Source organism: Terrapene carolina, unplaced genomic scaffold (genome assembly GCF_002925995.2).
Source record: "Terrapene carolina triunguis isolate 2854851 unplaced genomic scaffold, T_m_triunguis-2.0 Scaffold66, whole genome shotgun sequence".
In the NCBI taxonomy this organism is placed as follows: Eukaryota; Metazoa; Chordata; order Testudines; family Emydidae; genus Terrapene; species Terrapene triunguis.
In genome coordinates, this window is record NW_020664417.1 from 8,554,454 (window position 1) to 8,570,775 (window position 16,322).

A 16,322-nucleotide genomic window follows, 5' to 3' on the forward strand; every position below is an offset into this window, starting at 1 on the left:
GTTGTCTGACTCTCTGGCACAGAAAATATATTGCCATTTTTACTAAGCCTTTATAGTTTACTGTGGTGTTGATCATGTAATTAGGGCTGTGTATAAGTGTATATAGAGAGAGTACACATGTACACTAGCAGAGATGTATAGATAGTATTCAATATATGAATTCAAAGCGATAATGCCCTTGCTCCATATGAAGGACTCTAACAGTTTAATTAGGGTAAATTTTAAGTTTGACTGCCTCTTTCCCCTGTCTTTGTCTATGGAATATTACATTTCAGTCATAGTTTTTAAAAATTCTCATGGTTTTGTAGTAGTGCCATTTTTTTTAAACCCTGGCCTACATTTCACCATCCCTAGAACGGTTTACAACTTTTGATTGAATGAAATTCAGAATATTAGGACACTTAGTCACTGTAAATGGTATTAGAATTTTGTGTTCCTCTCCCCTAAATATCACCAATCTTATGGCATAGTGTAAATGGTAGTTTTAAAACTAAAAATGGCAATAACTAACCACAGTAGACCACTGGTCATTTCTCCCCTCTTATTCAATTTTATGTTAGCATCCTGGCACTAAATTGATAGATTTTAAGGCCAGAAGGGGGCCACTATGATCATAAAGTGTACTTCTATACAGCCCACTTCTTATGGTGATGTGTAGCGTACATACACGGCTGGTCCCCCTAGCATAGGTATAAATAGCAGTGTAGACAGTGAGACATTGCTTAGGCCAGTGGCTCTCAACCTTTCCAGGCTACTGTGCCTCTTTCACGAGTCTGATTTGTCTTGCGTACCCCCAAGTTTCACCTTACTTAAACTACTTGCTTACAAAATCAGACATAAAAATACAGAAGTGTCACAGCACCCTATTATTGAAAAATTGCTTACTTTCTCATTTTTACCATACAACTATAAAATAAATCAATTGGAATATAAATATTGTACTTACATTTCAGTGTATAGTATATAGAGCAGTATAAACAAGTCATTGTCTGTATGGGCTCGGACTTTTACTTCAGCCCCAAGCCCCAGCAAGTCTAATGCCAGCCCAGGCGATCCCATTAAAACGGGGTCGCGAACCATTTTGTCATCCTGACCCACAGTTTACCCACAGCAGAGTGGTGTCGTGCTGCTGGAGACTTCCCCTGCGATGGAGAAAGGCTGGCAGCGGGGTGAGGTTCTTTTAGGGGGGAGGAAGCAGGGGAAGGCTCTAGCAACTCCCTGCTTCCTTCTCCCTGCTATAACCTTTCACTGACATATGTAGCTGCACACTGCAATGTGGGTGTAGCTTGCATTTCACTGCAGCATATAGCTACCCTATGTGCCACCGATGCTGGTGTGCAGGGTAGATGTAGCCAAAGTCTGATTTGTAACGCAGGCCATACTTGTGCAGTAATTTCTGCACAAGCCCACAACTTCTGTTTGACCTATAGTGAATATTTTTAGAAAAATATCTACTCCTGGGTTAGACTTCACATGATGGAGAATCCACTGCATCCCTAGGCATGTTGTTCCAAAGGCTACTTGCCTATTAAAATTTGCAACTAATTTCTAGTATGAGTTTGGCTGAGTTTGGCTTCCAGCCATTGGATCTCTTTTTCGCTTTTTCTGCTTGATTATATGAGCCCTATACGATCATAAATCTCTTCCCCATGTAGGTATTTATAGACTATGATCAAATCATCTCTTAACCTTCTCTTTGTTAAAATAAATAGATTCTTGAGATTAAAAAATAGAGCTTTTTAAGTATTTCAGTGTAAGTCATGTTTTCCAGGCTCTTAATCATTCTTGTAGCCTTTTCTGAACCCTTTCCAGGGGAGGGGGGGCTCTTACTCCATTTTCAGTCCTCTTTATTTCAAATGGTCCTGAGCTGCTGGGCAGTCCTAATGTGAATCAATGCAGTTGATTGAATATATTGAATTGTCTCATCCTGTGTCCTAGCATCCCTTTTAACATGCTCCAGTTGTCTAGCAATGTGTTTTGGGGTTGATGTAATATCAGCTTATTATCTTAAAATCACTTATACTCATGATCTAATTTCTGTTATCCTGGCCAACCTCAGATCTGTTCAAAGTACATCTCATTTACTGATTGCTAGTAGCTAAACTGAACCAAAAGCCCTTCTGTTGAATGAGCTTCTAATTGGTGATATGTAACTAGTGGGACATAACTCCATTTTGGAAACTTTTTTTTTTTTTTTTACTTGTTTGAAATCCATATTGCTAGGTGGCCCATTAACAGAAATGGAGTAATAGCTATCAGACTTTTTTTTAATAATTTGTCTGGGAGATGAGCAGAATAGACAGGCAGTAATGCTTAGAGTAGTTCAGAAATCAGGTGAATAAAATGAATAAACAGGGTAACAAAACACATTAGCAAAGGAGGAAAGACAATTGAGATCAGTAAAATATTTACTAGTGAGTCATTAAAGATCAGCACTGAACAGCAGCCAAGAACAGTAGCTAGAACCAAAGCAACAATTTTCAAGGTTTCTCGGTAAGTAAGGAAGCAAAATTTGTTTTGCAAGGGATGTTTGTTTTTGTGGTGATTCTAACCTTGGCAATGGTGCCTTTTCCTTTCATTTTATATGGAGAGCAATATTGCTATAGTTGCAGCAGAGTTATAGTTTTCCTTTCTGAACAAGAAAGGTTCTGAAAGCAATTGTACTGGTTTACCAAAGTGTTTCTGATCTTGGCATGTTGCAAGATATCTATCTTTAAAATCATGTTGTTCTGATGGTCCTCACATACACGTTTCAATACCAACGTGACTGATGTCATGTCTCAGATTATTTTATATGATTTAAGCTTTTCATTAATCTAATTTTAAAAGACTAGAAGGTACTGAAGTGAAGACAGTGGGCTAAACTAAGCAAGCTGGGGATAAGAATAACGTGACTTTAAAGTTCGCTGCTTGAGACTGGCAGGGCTAGGAATTAAGGCTTCATACTACTAGAAAGCAAAATTTCCTGGCTTTTCAGTGGTTATAAAGCACTTTATTTCTGTCCCTTAAGTTTTATATGTCAGAATTTAGGACTGTTACTGGTTCTTTGGAGAAGCAGTATTTTGGGGGAGTCAGGGAGGGGTTATGTTACACAGTTTCAGTTTGAGTATAGGTTTCAGAGGGGTAGCCGTGTTAGTCTGTATCAGCAGAAACAACAAGGAGTCTTTGTGGCACCTTGGAGACTAACAAATTTATTTGGGCATAAGCTTTCGTGGGCTATAACCCACTTCATCAAATGCATGGAGTGAAAAATACAGTAAGCAGGTATAAATATACAGCACATGAAAAGATGGGAGTTGCCTTACCAAGCGGGGGGTCAGTGCTAACGAGGCCAATTCAGTTAGGGTGGATGTGGCCCATTTCGAACAGTTGACAAGAATGTGTGCGTATCAACAGAGGGAAAATTATTTTTTTGTAGTGACCCAGCCACTCCCAGTCTTTATTCAGGCCTAATTTGATGGTGTCAAGTTTGCAAATTAACTCCAGTTCTGTAGATTCTCGTTGAAGTCTGTTTTTGAAGTTTGAAGCTTCTGCTTACAAAAATACAAAAATGTTTATTCTAAATATTAGTTTTTATTTTGTTTAGAAATGACTGAGATCCTTCAATAGTTGGCTTTATAGATATGCAAAGTACTACATTATTAGTGTGTGAACACTAATCATTTTTTTTTATATTTAAAAGAGCTTGCAATTGGAGTGTGGTATGGGCTCAAGTTAACAGCATTTCAGATACAAAACTAGATGAATTAAAGAACTACAACTGCATAAATCAAGGGTTGTAAGCAAGGTTCCTTAGATCATGCAGTGGATAGAGATTTGGAAATATGCTGATTATCCCACTTATCAGTACATGTTTCATACAACAAATGGTATTTTGTTATACATTTAATTTTTTAATTGATATTAAATCATCTGTTTTCTTAGGTGTAGAAAAATCCTGAAACTTTAATTGGAAGATCTTATGCTCTGTGACGCACACAACCAATAGCTTAACTTTTTTGCCTGGTGTATCAAGTGCACAGAAGTGGCTCCCCATTATTTTAGTAAGTGTAGCTTTTTAACTAAAAGTTTGTCAGTAAACTACCATTTACTGATCAAACTTCAACATAAGTAAGAAGTATCCTTCACTGAAAGGAATGCTGTCAAGGATTTTGATAGTATGATTTTCCAGTCATACCCCTTAATCAAGGGTGGCAAAGTCCTAATGTATGTGCAGTTATACCTTAAATAAGTCCTTTTACCATTATAACTTTTGTTTGGTGAACTGGTATAAGCTATACCGGGAAAAGAAATGTTGCTGGTATAAGCTGCCTCTCCATTGGGAGGATTTGCTGGTATAGCTCTATCAGCAAACCCTTTCTAGTGTAGCTAAAGCCTCAGTTACTGTCTCAGAGCTGCTAACTCTCAATTCATTGCAGCACTTCTCTGAAGAATGCTAATTTTGCAATATTGTTTTCTTGGCTATCTCAGAGACCTGTAGGAGGAATCACTCTGATTCTGTGAGGTACAATGACTTCAGGTTTGCAAGAACAAACAAGTTTTAATAGTTAAATGGGAAATTAAGAATAAAATTAATATCAGCCTGTATATTCTTCCAAAACTCAATAAAGACAAGGCACTCCTGTAGCAGTGTTCCTGTACCCCACATTTCTAGCAAGCATCCATATCCTTAGCATCAGTCTCTTGCATTTTTGTAGGGAGTTGATGTTATCTGAATTAAAGCTTTCGTTTTATATGTTGAAGGAAATGGACTTTCCTTTCTGAGTTATAGCATTGATCACAAAATTAAAGGCAAGCAAATTTAATGATAGATATTGGGACCATATAATTGCCTGCTGAATAGCATCCTCTCACTTCAGTACATCAGTAATAGGTCTGTGTCTTGACTTCAAAGAGAATTGCAATTTAAAGCGCATTACGAATTTTCTAGAATTTGTATGCACTGAGAAATGTAGGGAGAATTGGTAACAAAACTCTGCTAATCACGGGATTAGTTTTTTAAGTAATAGGATGTGCATAGTGCAAGGTTGACAAAGAAGTATGTCTGTTCTATAAAAGAGCTTTCCATGAAAAACTGGATTAATGATAAGGGGGTCTTCCCAGATCTGAAAAGCATTTTCTCCACTCAGATTAGTTCATGTAAAATGACCTATTTTCAGCATGATAAATAGATGTTATTTCACAGAGCATATACATTTCTCTTACATCTGCAAGAAAATCAAATTCCCCAAATTTTTTCAAGCTCTCTCAATCTACTAGGATTCCATTCCTAAAACTTGGCAGCGTTATTGTGCTCTGGGTAACTTGTGTGGTCTGGGAATTTCTAACATCACTGAGTAACCTGCTTTGTGTCCCCCAAAGTTTACCCCTTTGTAGAACAAAATAACATAATTACAATTAAGATGCATTTCTTCCAAATTATTGTCATGATACACCTCTACCTCGATATAACACTGTCCTCGGGAGCCAAAAAATCTTACCGCGTTAGATAGGTGAAACTGCATTATATCAAACTTGCTTTGATCTGCCAGAGTGTGCAGCCCCCCCCCGGAGCACTGCTTTACCGCGTTCTATCCGAATTCATGTTATATCGGGTCGCGTTATATCGGGGTAGATATAATGTGTACTAATGTGTACTGGTATAAAAACATAACTTGTTTGTGGATAAGATAAGTACTTATCACTCTGGTAACTTTGGATAATTAGTTTTCCTTTGAATATGGAAATCAAAAACGAACCTGTAAGGAAATGTAATGGTCAGAAATTTAACAGTATTTGAAATTATGATTAAAATGTTTTTCACATCTATTCAAAAATTGAGACTAGAGCAGAGGGAAGAGGTTGAAATGTAGCTGATGGAACATGAATCTGAATTTCTTCTAGCATCTAAAATTGAAGATCCATATCTATGCTTCAAATCCAATTTTACAAAATAGGATGCATCATAGTTTGTTGCATCAAAATGATAGTTTTACTTCTGCAGTTTTTCTCTGAAAGATGAGAGTGGAATCCAGGGACTGAATGGGGGTAGAAAGGTTTTCTTCTAAGTTGTGTAGGGTTACCATACGTCTGTATTTTTCCGGACATGTCCGGCTTTTTGATTCTTAAATCACCGTCCGGGAGGAATTTTTAAATATTTAAAAACGTCCAGGATTTTGCCATTATTATTTTTCCCCAAAGAAGAGTTGATCATTCGAGAAAGAGAGTGAATGTTGATCATTCGAGAGAGTGCTCGCTTTTCTCCCCTAGCTCCCAGTGCTTTCACTGCAAAACAGCTGTTTCGTGCAGCTGGGAGGGAGGGTGGAGGAAGGGGAATGCAGTGCGCTCATGGGGAGGAGGTGGGGCCGGGGTGGGAATTTAGGGAAGGGGTCCAATGGGGCAGGGAGGGGGCGGAGTTGGGGCGGGGACTTTGAAGAAGGGGTTGGAATGGGGGCGGGGAAAGGGTGGAGTTGAGGCGTGGCCGGGGGCCCCCATGGCGTGTCCTCTTTTTCAATGTTCAAATATGGTAACCCTAAAGTTGTGCCTACCTGAGCCCTCAAAATTATGCACTACAGATTGTGCAGGTGTTCAAAATATGAACAGTTGGACTCTTTGGGCTTTGCTCCCCTTCACATGGGTTTGACTGGGTTCTTTGGGCTTGACTTTCCCTCAGAGGGGCTGTGATGCCTTGTTGTGCTTCTTTGCTGTGGCTGCTTCTTGGCTGAGAAGAAAAAATAAGTGATATTCTTCCAAAACCACCTACTTAAGGCCTCATTTCTACCTATTTTCTCCTTTTAGATGTTAGCTTGCTACTAATGGGTGTGAGTAAACTGGATATTTTGTACAGACGGCTTCTACTCACTAAACTTTTCATTCGAGGATGGGGAAGACCAGAAGATCTGAAAAGGTGATTATTTTTCCTCACAGAAAAAAATCAGAATATTTCATACTGCTAATCTAAGTAAATTTATTTTAAATACTATGAACAGATAAATGTTTTTTACTAAAAATACAATGTTTTATTTTCAATTTTCTAAAAAAGTAAAACACCACACTATAGGACTAATTAGACTTCAGAAACTAAATAAATATTTTAATTTTTAAATTAATATATTTTTCCTTACCACAAAATAGTTTAGTGTATAAATGCAAGATGCTGTTAAAGTCTTTGTTTAAAAACACAGAATCCAATTAATGGAAACTTAGACATGCTGGTGTAGGATAACATATAAAGCTAGCTGGATCGTTTGTGTTGTCCAAGGACAACGCTTGTAAAACTCTTTGGAAGGAGGCATCTCCTATAAAATTAGAAAAGAACTAACTCGGTTTCTCTTTTACTTAATGGTTTATAAAGAAGTTAGTTTGCCAAATACAAACTTTAAAACATATAATGTAGGATAGGTATACGCTTTGCTTTCTCCATTTGGTTTCTCTTGGAAAAACTATGGCTAAATTTTGCACATCCATTTTTAATGAGTTATATAGAGAGAAAAATCTCCTTTTAGAGTTGATTAAGAACAAGAAAGAGCTTTTGCTTTGTAGGTTTTGATTTCATGTTTGTTTAAGGTTTATATATTAGCATGATATATTCCCAAAGATTTAATGTAAAATAGTTTAATACAATGTTAATTCCTCTTAATGAATCTTTGAGTGGATTGATTTTAAAAGGCTTTTGCTTTTATACAAGCAACTTACTATGGTTTCTTACGTTTTAAATATTGAATAATTGAGTGTATAAAATGCATAATATATTATATTAGACTAAAATGAAAATTATAGATCTAAATTTCTGAGAAATTGACTTTGTGCAAACATAAACACTACAAACAAAGGAATACATTGAGCAAGAAACTGTGTTGAGGAAGTTTTGTCTGTAGCAGTTGGTGGAGATCTGTAAATGTACATTGAGACTACCAGAGAAGTATAGTAGTTAACTTTGCAACAGTTCATCCTTAAATGGAATTAGATAGCTTAGCCTCTTTTCCCAACAACCATTTGTCTGGTTCGTCTGTTTAGAGTTGTCCAAATTCAAACAAAAGCGAAATTTCAAAATTTACTGCAAAACCAAATTTTTGAAAACATTTTGTTTTGGGTAAATGAAAACATTTAATTTTTATTTTGAAATCTTTAATTTTTTATAATATTAAAACAAAAAGATCAAAACAGCATTTCGACCTTAGCAAAATACTTTTTTCAATTTTTTTAAAATGAAATTTTTCAAAATCAACACATTCTCTCAGAAAATTTCAGTTTCAATGAAACAGCATTTTTTTTACAGGGGAAAAAACATTCTGTTATAAATTTTTCAACAAGATGTACTATTTAGCTTGTAATCTCTCGGGGTCAGAGTCTGTTTTGTATTTGCACAGTGCCTCGCACAATGAGGACTCAATCTCAGTTGGCACTGCTTTAATGCTAACACTAGTAATAATGGTATTAACTATTCCAAGGTATTTTAAGGATTATCATTTGTTAAATTAATTCCAAAATGTAGGATTCTTTAAGTGGATTGTCCACATATATTCCACTTCAGGTGCACCTGAACCTCATGCACATGAGACCCTTTGAGTAGCAATGTCTGTTGGGGCTGCACCTGTGACCTGTGCATCCTCCAGCACTCTATAGACAAAGGTATAAAGGGCAGAGGCAGACTCAGTTGCTTTCCAGTTCATTCTTTCCTCCTGTGAGTGCAGGAAGGAATGGCTGGCATCTCTGCCGCTGTGTATGTGCTGTTCCTCCACTTCAGAGTCAGGCAGAACATCCTTCACTGTAGCCCAGTCCTCTGAAGAGAGAGGCCTGAAGGAACACTGTTCCTATGATGGGAGACATAGATCGTCCTCTCCAGTTCCAAACAGATCACCCTAGGAGGGAAGTCAAGGCACAGGTCAGGTCCCACTGGCCTTGGTGCACTTTTCAATAGTCATTGATGTGCCCAGTATATGTTATCAACTATCCAAGCAGCTGACACTGAAGCCAGCTTCAAGAGCACTCTTCAGACCTCTCTGGACCAGCACTGAAAGCACATTCTTACCAAGACTGTGCCTTTGGTAACAAAAACCTTGGCACCGACATCTGTCACGCCAGCTTGTTGATGGTACCGCAACTCTTCTTTCTGAATCTTCACCTCTGGAGCTTCTCTTTGCAATACCTACACAGTTCACAGGACTGGGAGAGTTGACAGTTCTGGACTAGCCTAAGTTTCCATTGGTGTCTTCTATTAAGAAACCCAGTGCCACCAGCTCAGGAGCCTCGTGGTTCTACTCAAGCACTCAAGAGATCTGCTTCACCCAACTGCTTTGGTCGCTGGACCCTTATGAGCCTACTCTGTCTGTCTGAAAGAGCATTCAGAAATCCACATGAGGGACTGCAGGGACAATCACGAGCAGTACTTTGCACGGGACCCATCATGGCCTGCACCCCCTTCCAGAACCTCATGCAGTCACGGTCTTTCTGAATCCTATATGGGATGCATCCTACTCGCAAGACTCCAGTTGCCTCTCAGGCAACTACAGCAAGGTTACCCTTCCCTTGTAGGTCTCACTCATCTGGCATATCATGCACCTGATGCAGAGAGTGAGCAAGAGGACTTTCAGAAGAAAGAAGCCTAACATGTCCTGACAGTGATTTTTGTCGTCTTCAGTGAACTGTTATAGCTTCAAACCAGCCTGATGACTGCTGGATCTTCCAGCAACTTCTCAGGAGATGACTGGGATTTCCAAGATGTCAGCTAAGTTTATATGACTTAAATAGTTAAAAGTAAATGCAACTAGACCCCCCCCCCCAATGTTGTTAATTTATGGTATTTTTATAACTGGTAAGGAAACCAGAGGTTGAAACTTTAAAACTCTACTTTCTGGGGACTATAAAATTCATATTGTCCATTTTTGACCTTTTTGTGGGCATTAAGGCAGAGTTGTATTGACTGACTTTTTTTCATATAGTGAAAGGACATTCACAGTTTAAAGATTATGGGCCAGATTAACCCTGGTAAAACTCCACTGGACTAAATGACTGTATTTGCCGTGGTATATTCTGCACTAATTAATATTGGTATCTAACAATCTCATCTGCATGTAATGGGAATTTTCCAACCTCAACCATACTCCTTTAGTTCTTTGTTGTATAAAATGCTCATAATTTGTGCTGCTAGTTCTGAAACTAGTGGTAGGAATCCCCATTCTCATCCTATGAAGTCCCTGGGACAGGGTTTCATGGTTAATGCTAATTTTGGGAGTTGATCTGTTGTACGGCAAGTCACTTGAGAATTTTGGCCCAATACCAACTGACTTCATAACTTCCATTCAACCCTGTCTCTCTCCATTGAAAATAGATTAGGGGAAAACTTCAGAGCTGTTTGTTACATGTAACATTCTATTATTAGAAAAGGTCATCCTTTTGAGGATCAAACTCATTTTAATTTGGATGAATGGGAAAGGGAAGCATTTGCTGAAGATGAGTTTATTTTCTTTGTAACTCTGTAACAGGGTCACTTTTTCAGATCGTTACGAGCATTTATATAGAAAAACAGAATGGCATTTCCTAAATATGTTCAAAATAAAATTCCAAAGGGTAATCTGGATGAGATGCACCAGAGATATTGTAACATTTGGGGGAATTATCTCTCAACCACTAATGCTCCCAGAAAATCAGTAGAGTCAGACAAAAGCACTTGAATATTTTCCAGAAAGCTGTCTAGTTACATGTATCTGAAATAATGGGTTAAAATGGAAGCTATTTTATAACTAACTATAGGCATTTGTTATAATTCACATTTCTGTATAATAGGGATTTAAAAAAACGAAAACCCAAACATACCAACTAGTTAAAAATACTATATTGTGGAGTAGAAATTGGTTAGATTGCAGGATATACTGGGGGGGGGGGGTAAGCATATTCCATGTGTGTAATAACATATTGTAAAACTAGGGAAGTATGTGTTGCTTGATATATATTGCAGGTGCAAATGTACCTATAATTATGACTGTAGTTCTGACCCTGACATCTACTGGAATTTTCTTCCTGAGTAAAGGTTCAGGAAAAACAGAAAATACAAAGAGGTTGAGAGCTAGCCACTCACCAGTGTTCTCTTTTAGAGACACTGATACTTTGCATGCCAGTTGATTTATTGCCAGCTCTTATTCTTATATTATGTCCTAGCAAAGGTCATAAGCTATTGCTGGAAAAAATGTTAGCCCACTTCCCCCCTGCCAATGCAAGATCTAGTCCCTATGTAGTAGGCTTAGCTAATGTTAACTTACTTTACTAAGCTTTATTCCATGCTGGAGATGTCACTTTAGCGGTGTTCTGTAGTTGGCTTCCGTATAGGGGATCACATAAGTACCATTTTTACCATATTTGAGATTGAATTAAAACTCTGCCCCAACACCCTTGCCTTCTGCTATGGCCCTGTCCCCATCCCAAGTAGCAGCAATAAACTGGCCTGCCTCCTCTCCAAGCAAGACAAAGGCAGTAGCATAGGCCCTATATGTTTGTCTCTGGTCTTACTTGGCAGCAGCAGTCCCCTCTCCCTCACTCTGAAGAGGCAGGAGTGAGGCCTCAGTGGGTATGTGTCTACACAGCATAGAAAAACCTGTGGCTGGCCCGTGCCAGCTGACTCAGGCTCAGGCTACAGGGCTGTTTCATTGCTGTGTAGACTTCCAGTCTCAGGCTGGAGCCCAAGCTCTGGGACTGTCCCACCCTGGAGAGTCCTAGATCCCAGGCTCTAGCCTGAGCCTGGAAGTCTACATAGCAATGAAACAGACTTGCAGCCCGCGAACCTGTGTCGGCTAGCACTGGCCAGCTGCCGGTGTCTAGTTGCTGTGCAGACATATCCAGTGTTACACCCTGGGTCCTGGGCTAATTTGCTGTGGTGGGCGGACCCACCGTTTCACTTTTCTTCTGAGGTAGTATTGGACAGGGTCCTCTAGAGCCATAGGTCTTGCAGTTAACACCCTATTGAGGTGCATGTAGCAGTTAACCCCTCTCAGATCTATTATTTCACATAATCTGCAGATTCAGGTAGGTGTCACTGCATCAATTAGGCTACACTTTCAAGTATTTCTTTGCAACAGTGAGGACTAAACTTAAGTTTTCTTAAAATGAATGGTGTAATCACATGACTCCAGGAGCTAGTATCCTAGGCCTGGGCCTATAATGTTTATGCCTTAATCTGACCTAGGCTGAAATTCGAAGTTAAGTCTTCATAAAAAAAGTTATAACATAATGTTTTAAAAACTTGGCGAAACCAAGCAGTGTAGTAAAACAATTCTAGCCATTCCTTTTCTGTGAAAGCCAGACTGATACAGCTCTCACTAGGCTGGTTTACCCAGAAATGAGAAGTTGATTTTTAAATTAAATAACTTCCTGGTCTTTGTCTCTCCTTTAGGTTAGCCTCTTTCATACAGGAAAGATGTACTAATTCAGATAAAAGCATGACTTCTGATTTTGATGTAAAGAAATACTCCATTAAAAAAGGCTTGACTCTCTTCTGTATCTTGCTTTTTAACAGAATATTTGAATTCAGAAAGATTATTGGAAACCGGGAAAAATGCCAGAAGCTGGTTTCAAGAGATTATCCAGTGTTCATTGACAAGGTATTCAATAGCAAAAAATGTAACTGTAACTAAAATTATGTTCTCACATATTATGTACGAGTGAAGTGAAATGAAGTCTTTAGTAAGCTCTCTGTACTGGAGAAGAAAGTAGTTAGGTTTGGTGCAATGTGGATTGTAGGTTTTATTGATATTTTGGCTCAGCCCAATTTCAGTGCAGCATATGTTACTGATTTGGGATCAGAATTCAGGGCATGATCTTGGGCTAACAGAGTGGCAGAAGGAACGTGGTAAGCATTTGCAGGGGCGGTATGTAGTTTGCTTCTCTCGCTAGTAGTTCCTCTCTCTGACTGAGGAGTAGCATTGAAAGATTCCAGAGGGATGCACCCAGCTGTTCTTTGGTGAAAATATTCAAGAAAGGAGTAAATATATAGGGGAAGGTGTAGAGGTGGTTGGAGATTATAGGATTCCACTGGGAAAAAGAAGAAAGCGTACTTTGCATGTAACTAGATATGTAGCCAGTCAGTATTATTAAAGAAACACTTATTATGGTAGTGCTCAAAAGCTCCAGTGAGGATTTAAGGACCCGTTGTGCTGGGTGTTACACAGACACATATAAGAGACAATCCTGCCCCTGAGATTATAAAATCCAAAAGTTATAAATAAAGGGCTGGGAGGGAGAAGTAACATACAAGCAAATGAAAATGGTGACTGGCATGGTTCTGTAAACTAGATATTTTGGTATTTTTCATTGAGAGTAGAGGTAGTATGAGGGGAGTGTCAGGACCGTGGGAGTTAGTAAGGAAGAAAGGAATGGGAAGGTGAGAAGTTGTTACAATTAGTCATCTGTCTGGCCATCATCAGCAGACAGATTTTTACATCATTGCAGAGATGAGTTGTAAGAAGGGATTTAAAAGGATAGAGCAATAGCTGTACAGATTTTATTGTGAAGTTTTCCCCATCCTTTGGGGTGGCATGGGAGAAAACACAGGTATGTCCTATCTTAAAGAATTGTTAAAAAATTTAAACAAATAAATTTTAAACAAACAAATACCCTCCCCAACCCCATTTAGGCTTTAATTGCATTAAAAACTGAATTTTGTTATAACTGAGCTGATTTTTATTTAAGTGAGTAGGCTTGTGGTAGACTTTTTTTTTTAATGCTCATGTAATGTGATGATTGAAATTATACTTTCAAAACTGCTTGTGGATTTTTGTGCTAAAATTTGATTCCAGCCTAGGAACCCATATATTAATGTTCAGCCTTCAGTGCATATAATGTATGCTGATCATACACACTTTTAACTTTCAGTTCTCTCCATAGGTTGAGGAGCAATCAGACTGTAAAATACTCGATGGGCACTTCATTTCCCCTTTGATTCACTACATTCCCAATATCCTGCCAACTGAATCCATCATAGCAAGGTAAGGAAAAGGAAGTAACAGTTTGGTTCTGAAACTAGCTCTGTAGAGAAATCAAAGAAATCTGTATTATAAAAATTACTTATACTACAGTCTTTATTACAGCTACAATCCGAATACTCAATTTTGTTTTAAAATGGTTCAGACTGTGATCTCTGTTTGAAAAATATTTAGATGTTTTAAGTTAGAATGAAAACACAGGTAGTTCATTTGATGGTTCCATCCTTGGATGAATGATTTATTTTCTAGATGAGCTTATTCTAAATTGGAGGTGGCCCTAGCAAAACATGACGTGTTATGTGAAAGAAGTGGTTTAATTCTGAGAATGGAAATGTAATCCCATTAGAAAAGTTTTACATGTTCATTTAGTAAAATAATTAATGGAACATCTATAACTGTATTTTGATAACTAGTTTTGACACAGGAAAGCCAGAGAATTCTAATATGACTATGATCTGTTCTTACCTACCTCCTTTGTAAAGGGAGGGAAATGATTCATATATAAGCAAAAGTACTAACAAACAGCCTTGACTTGGATTTACTAGTCTTTGTCAGTCTGCCACAACATCAAGTAATGTTTTGAGACTGATTTCTTCCTTTTTTAAAAATACTTGTTTTGTTTGTGAGATACAACTCACATCGCATGTCCAAGATGGAGAAATGCAATTCCCTTGCAAATATGAATTTTTGTAAAGGCCAGCAGTTTATCCAAGAAAATAGTTTCTCACTTCTGTATTTTCCTAAGAAACACTCCATATTTATTAACTTATTCCACTTTTATTATCAGAATTTAACCATATATGTATGCACATGTTAACTTCAGTGTAGCTCATACATTGAATTTGGCCTATGTTTTCTATTTGAGAAGCCAAACAACGTAGTAGTACCCTTGAAGAAGTCTTGTCATGCTTACACACTCAAGCAGTTGGGTGGTGGTGGTATACTAATGTTCTCATCAGGGTGTCCACCGAGCCTTGCTTTGGAGGTAGGGTGGGGAGCATCATTTTTATTGGCTTCTTGCTAGCAGAGCTAGACTTCTTGCTAGCAGAAGTCTTAAGTTTTTCAAGCTTTGCTTTGGGCATAAAAATTTACCTCAATCTAGGAGGCCTTGGTGTCATGACATCAACAGCTGTGACCAGTCAATACATTTTTTGTTTGTTTTTTGTTTTTGTTTTGTTACAGCTTACCTTCTCTGAAGACATTATTCAAAAAATGCTCAGTAGGCTTTTTACTCCCTGTTGTTGGGTATAAAGGGAGTCACTACTTAAAATTCCTGGCCTAACTGATACCACATCTGAAAATGCAATTTACTAATAGTTTCCACATACTGTCATGCAGTGGTTAGATAAGTTATAGGTGCTATTAAAAATCCAAAATACATTAGGTAAGATAAAGACAAGTTGATTTTCTTTCAAGCTCATAACATCAAATTAAATCCATTAATAAAAGTTATTTTGAGCTTTAAGTAGTTTTCATGTGTGAAAAGCAGCACTTTGGTAGACTTTGTGTGCTTTTCAAATATGGATAGTTTATGCAAAAACGTTTACACACAACTAGCTAAAGAAGCAAGTTTTATTACAACAGGACACCCCCTTGTGGTGAAATACCAATAGCTCAACAGAAGTGGTTTGCTTGTGTAGGTTACAGCTGGCCTGAGAAAAGCTTGGTGGGGGGTAAGGGAGGGAGTAACAGAAGAAACTGCGTGACTTTTTTTGTGGGGGTGGGTGGGAAGGAGAGAAGGGAAGAAGGGAAAACAGTTTTTTTATATTTATATAGAAACACTTGTTAGCTGTATTTTTTTAAAAAACAACTTTATAGTTCCTTTTTAATTTTCAGTTTCAGTTCCCCCCCACTTAAGGAGAAAAGTGTGTGCTGTTTAGGGGATCTAGCCACACTTGCCTAATCTCAGGCCCCATGTCTCTATTCGGTAAAGTTTAGAATACAGTAATGAAGTAGTAATCTCATTTGGAGTGTGACCTTTCCGCTCATAACTCCCTTTCTTCTTGGTGCTTGTGACTTTCTGAAGGTGAAAACTTCTGGATGTGTTCTTAATTTCATTCATGAAAAAATTATATTGCTAGACTAATAGCAGTTTGCCTGAGCATGTAACCAAACTGTTTTTTCAGGGTGTAGTTTGGTGGTTTAACTTGCATGAGTGTGAATACCTTGCTGTGTTATCATGTATATTAAATAGTGTGCTTTTGATAGGTTTCAATTCATAATACCCAAGAGATGGAACAGCAAATATAAACCTGTGTGCATTCATCTAGCAGGCACTGGAGATCATGTAAGTATATAAAACTTTAATTTCTCATTAATACTTTTAAGTTTAACAGTAATCTTTTAACTGTATTCTTGTTTAAACATTTC

At 37.9% G+C, this 16,322-nt stretch overlaps 1 protein-coding gene across 3 annotated transcripts in view; it reads left to right on the plus strand.

The window, feature by feature from the left end:
- Window positions 1-16,322, plus strand: part of ABHD18 (abhydrolase domain containing 18) — a 42,435-nt gene that overhangs the window by 2,629 nt on the left and 23,484 nt on the right. For 2 of the 3 annotated variants that reach the window (XM_026647816.2, XM_026647815.2), the window contains exons 2-5: window positions 6,778-6,886; window positions 12,488-12,572; window positions 13,855-13,955; window positions 16,161-16,239. In XM_026647816.2, the coding sequence (XP_026503601.1) occupies window positions 6,795-6,886; window positions 12,488-12,572; window positions 13,855-13,955; window positions 16,161-16,239 (357 nt within the window). In that variant the 5' untranslated portion in view covers window positions 6,778-6,794. Of the gene's footprint in view, window positions 1-3,939; window positions 4,044-6,777; window positions 6,887-12,487; window positions 12,573-13,854; window positions 13,956-16,160; window positions 16,240-16,322 lie in introns of those variants that run through there. The other variant, XM_029910662.1, reaches the window with a different exon arrangement.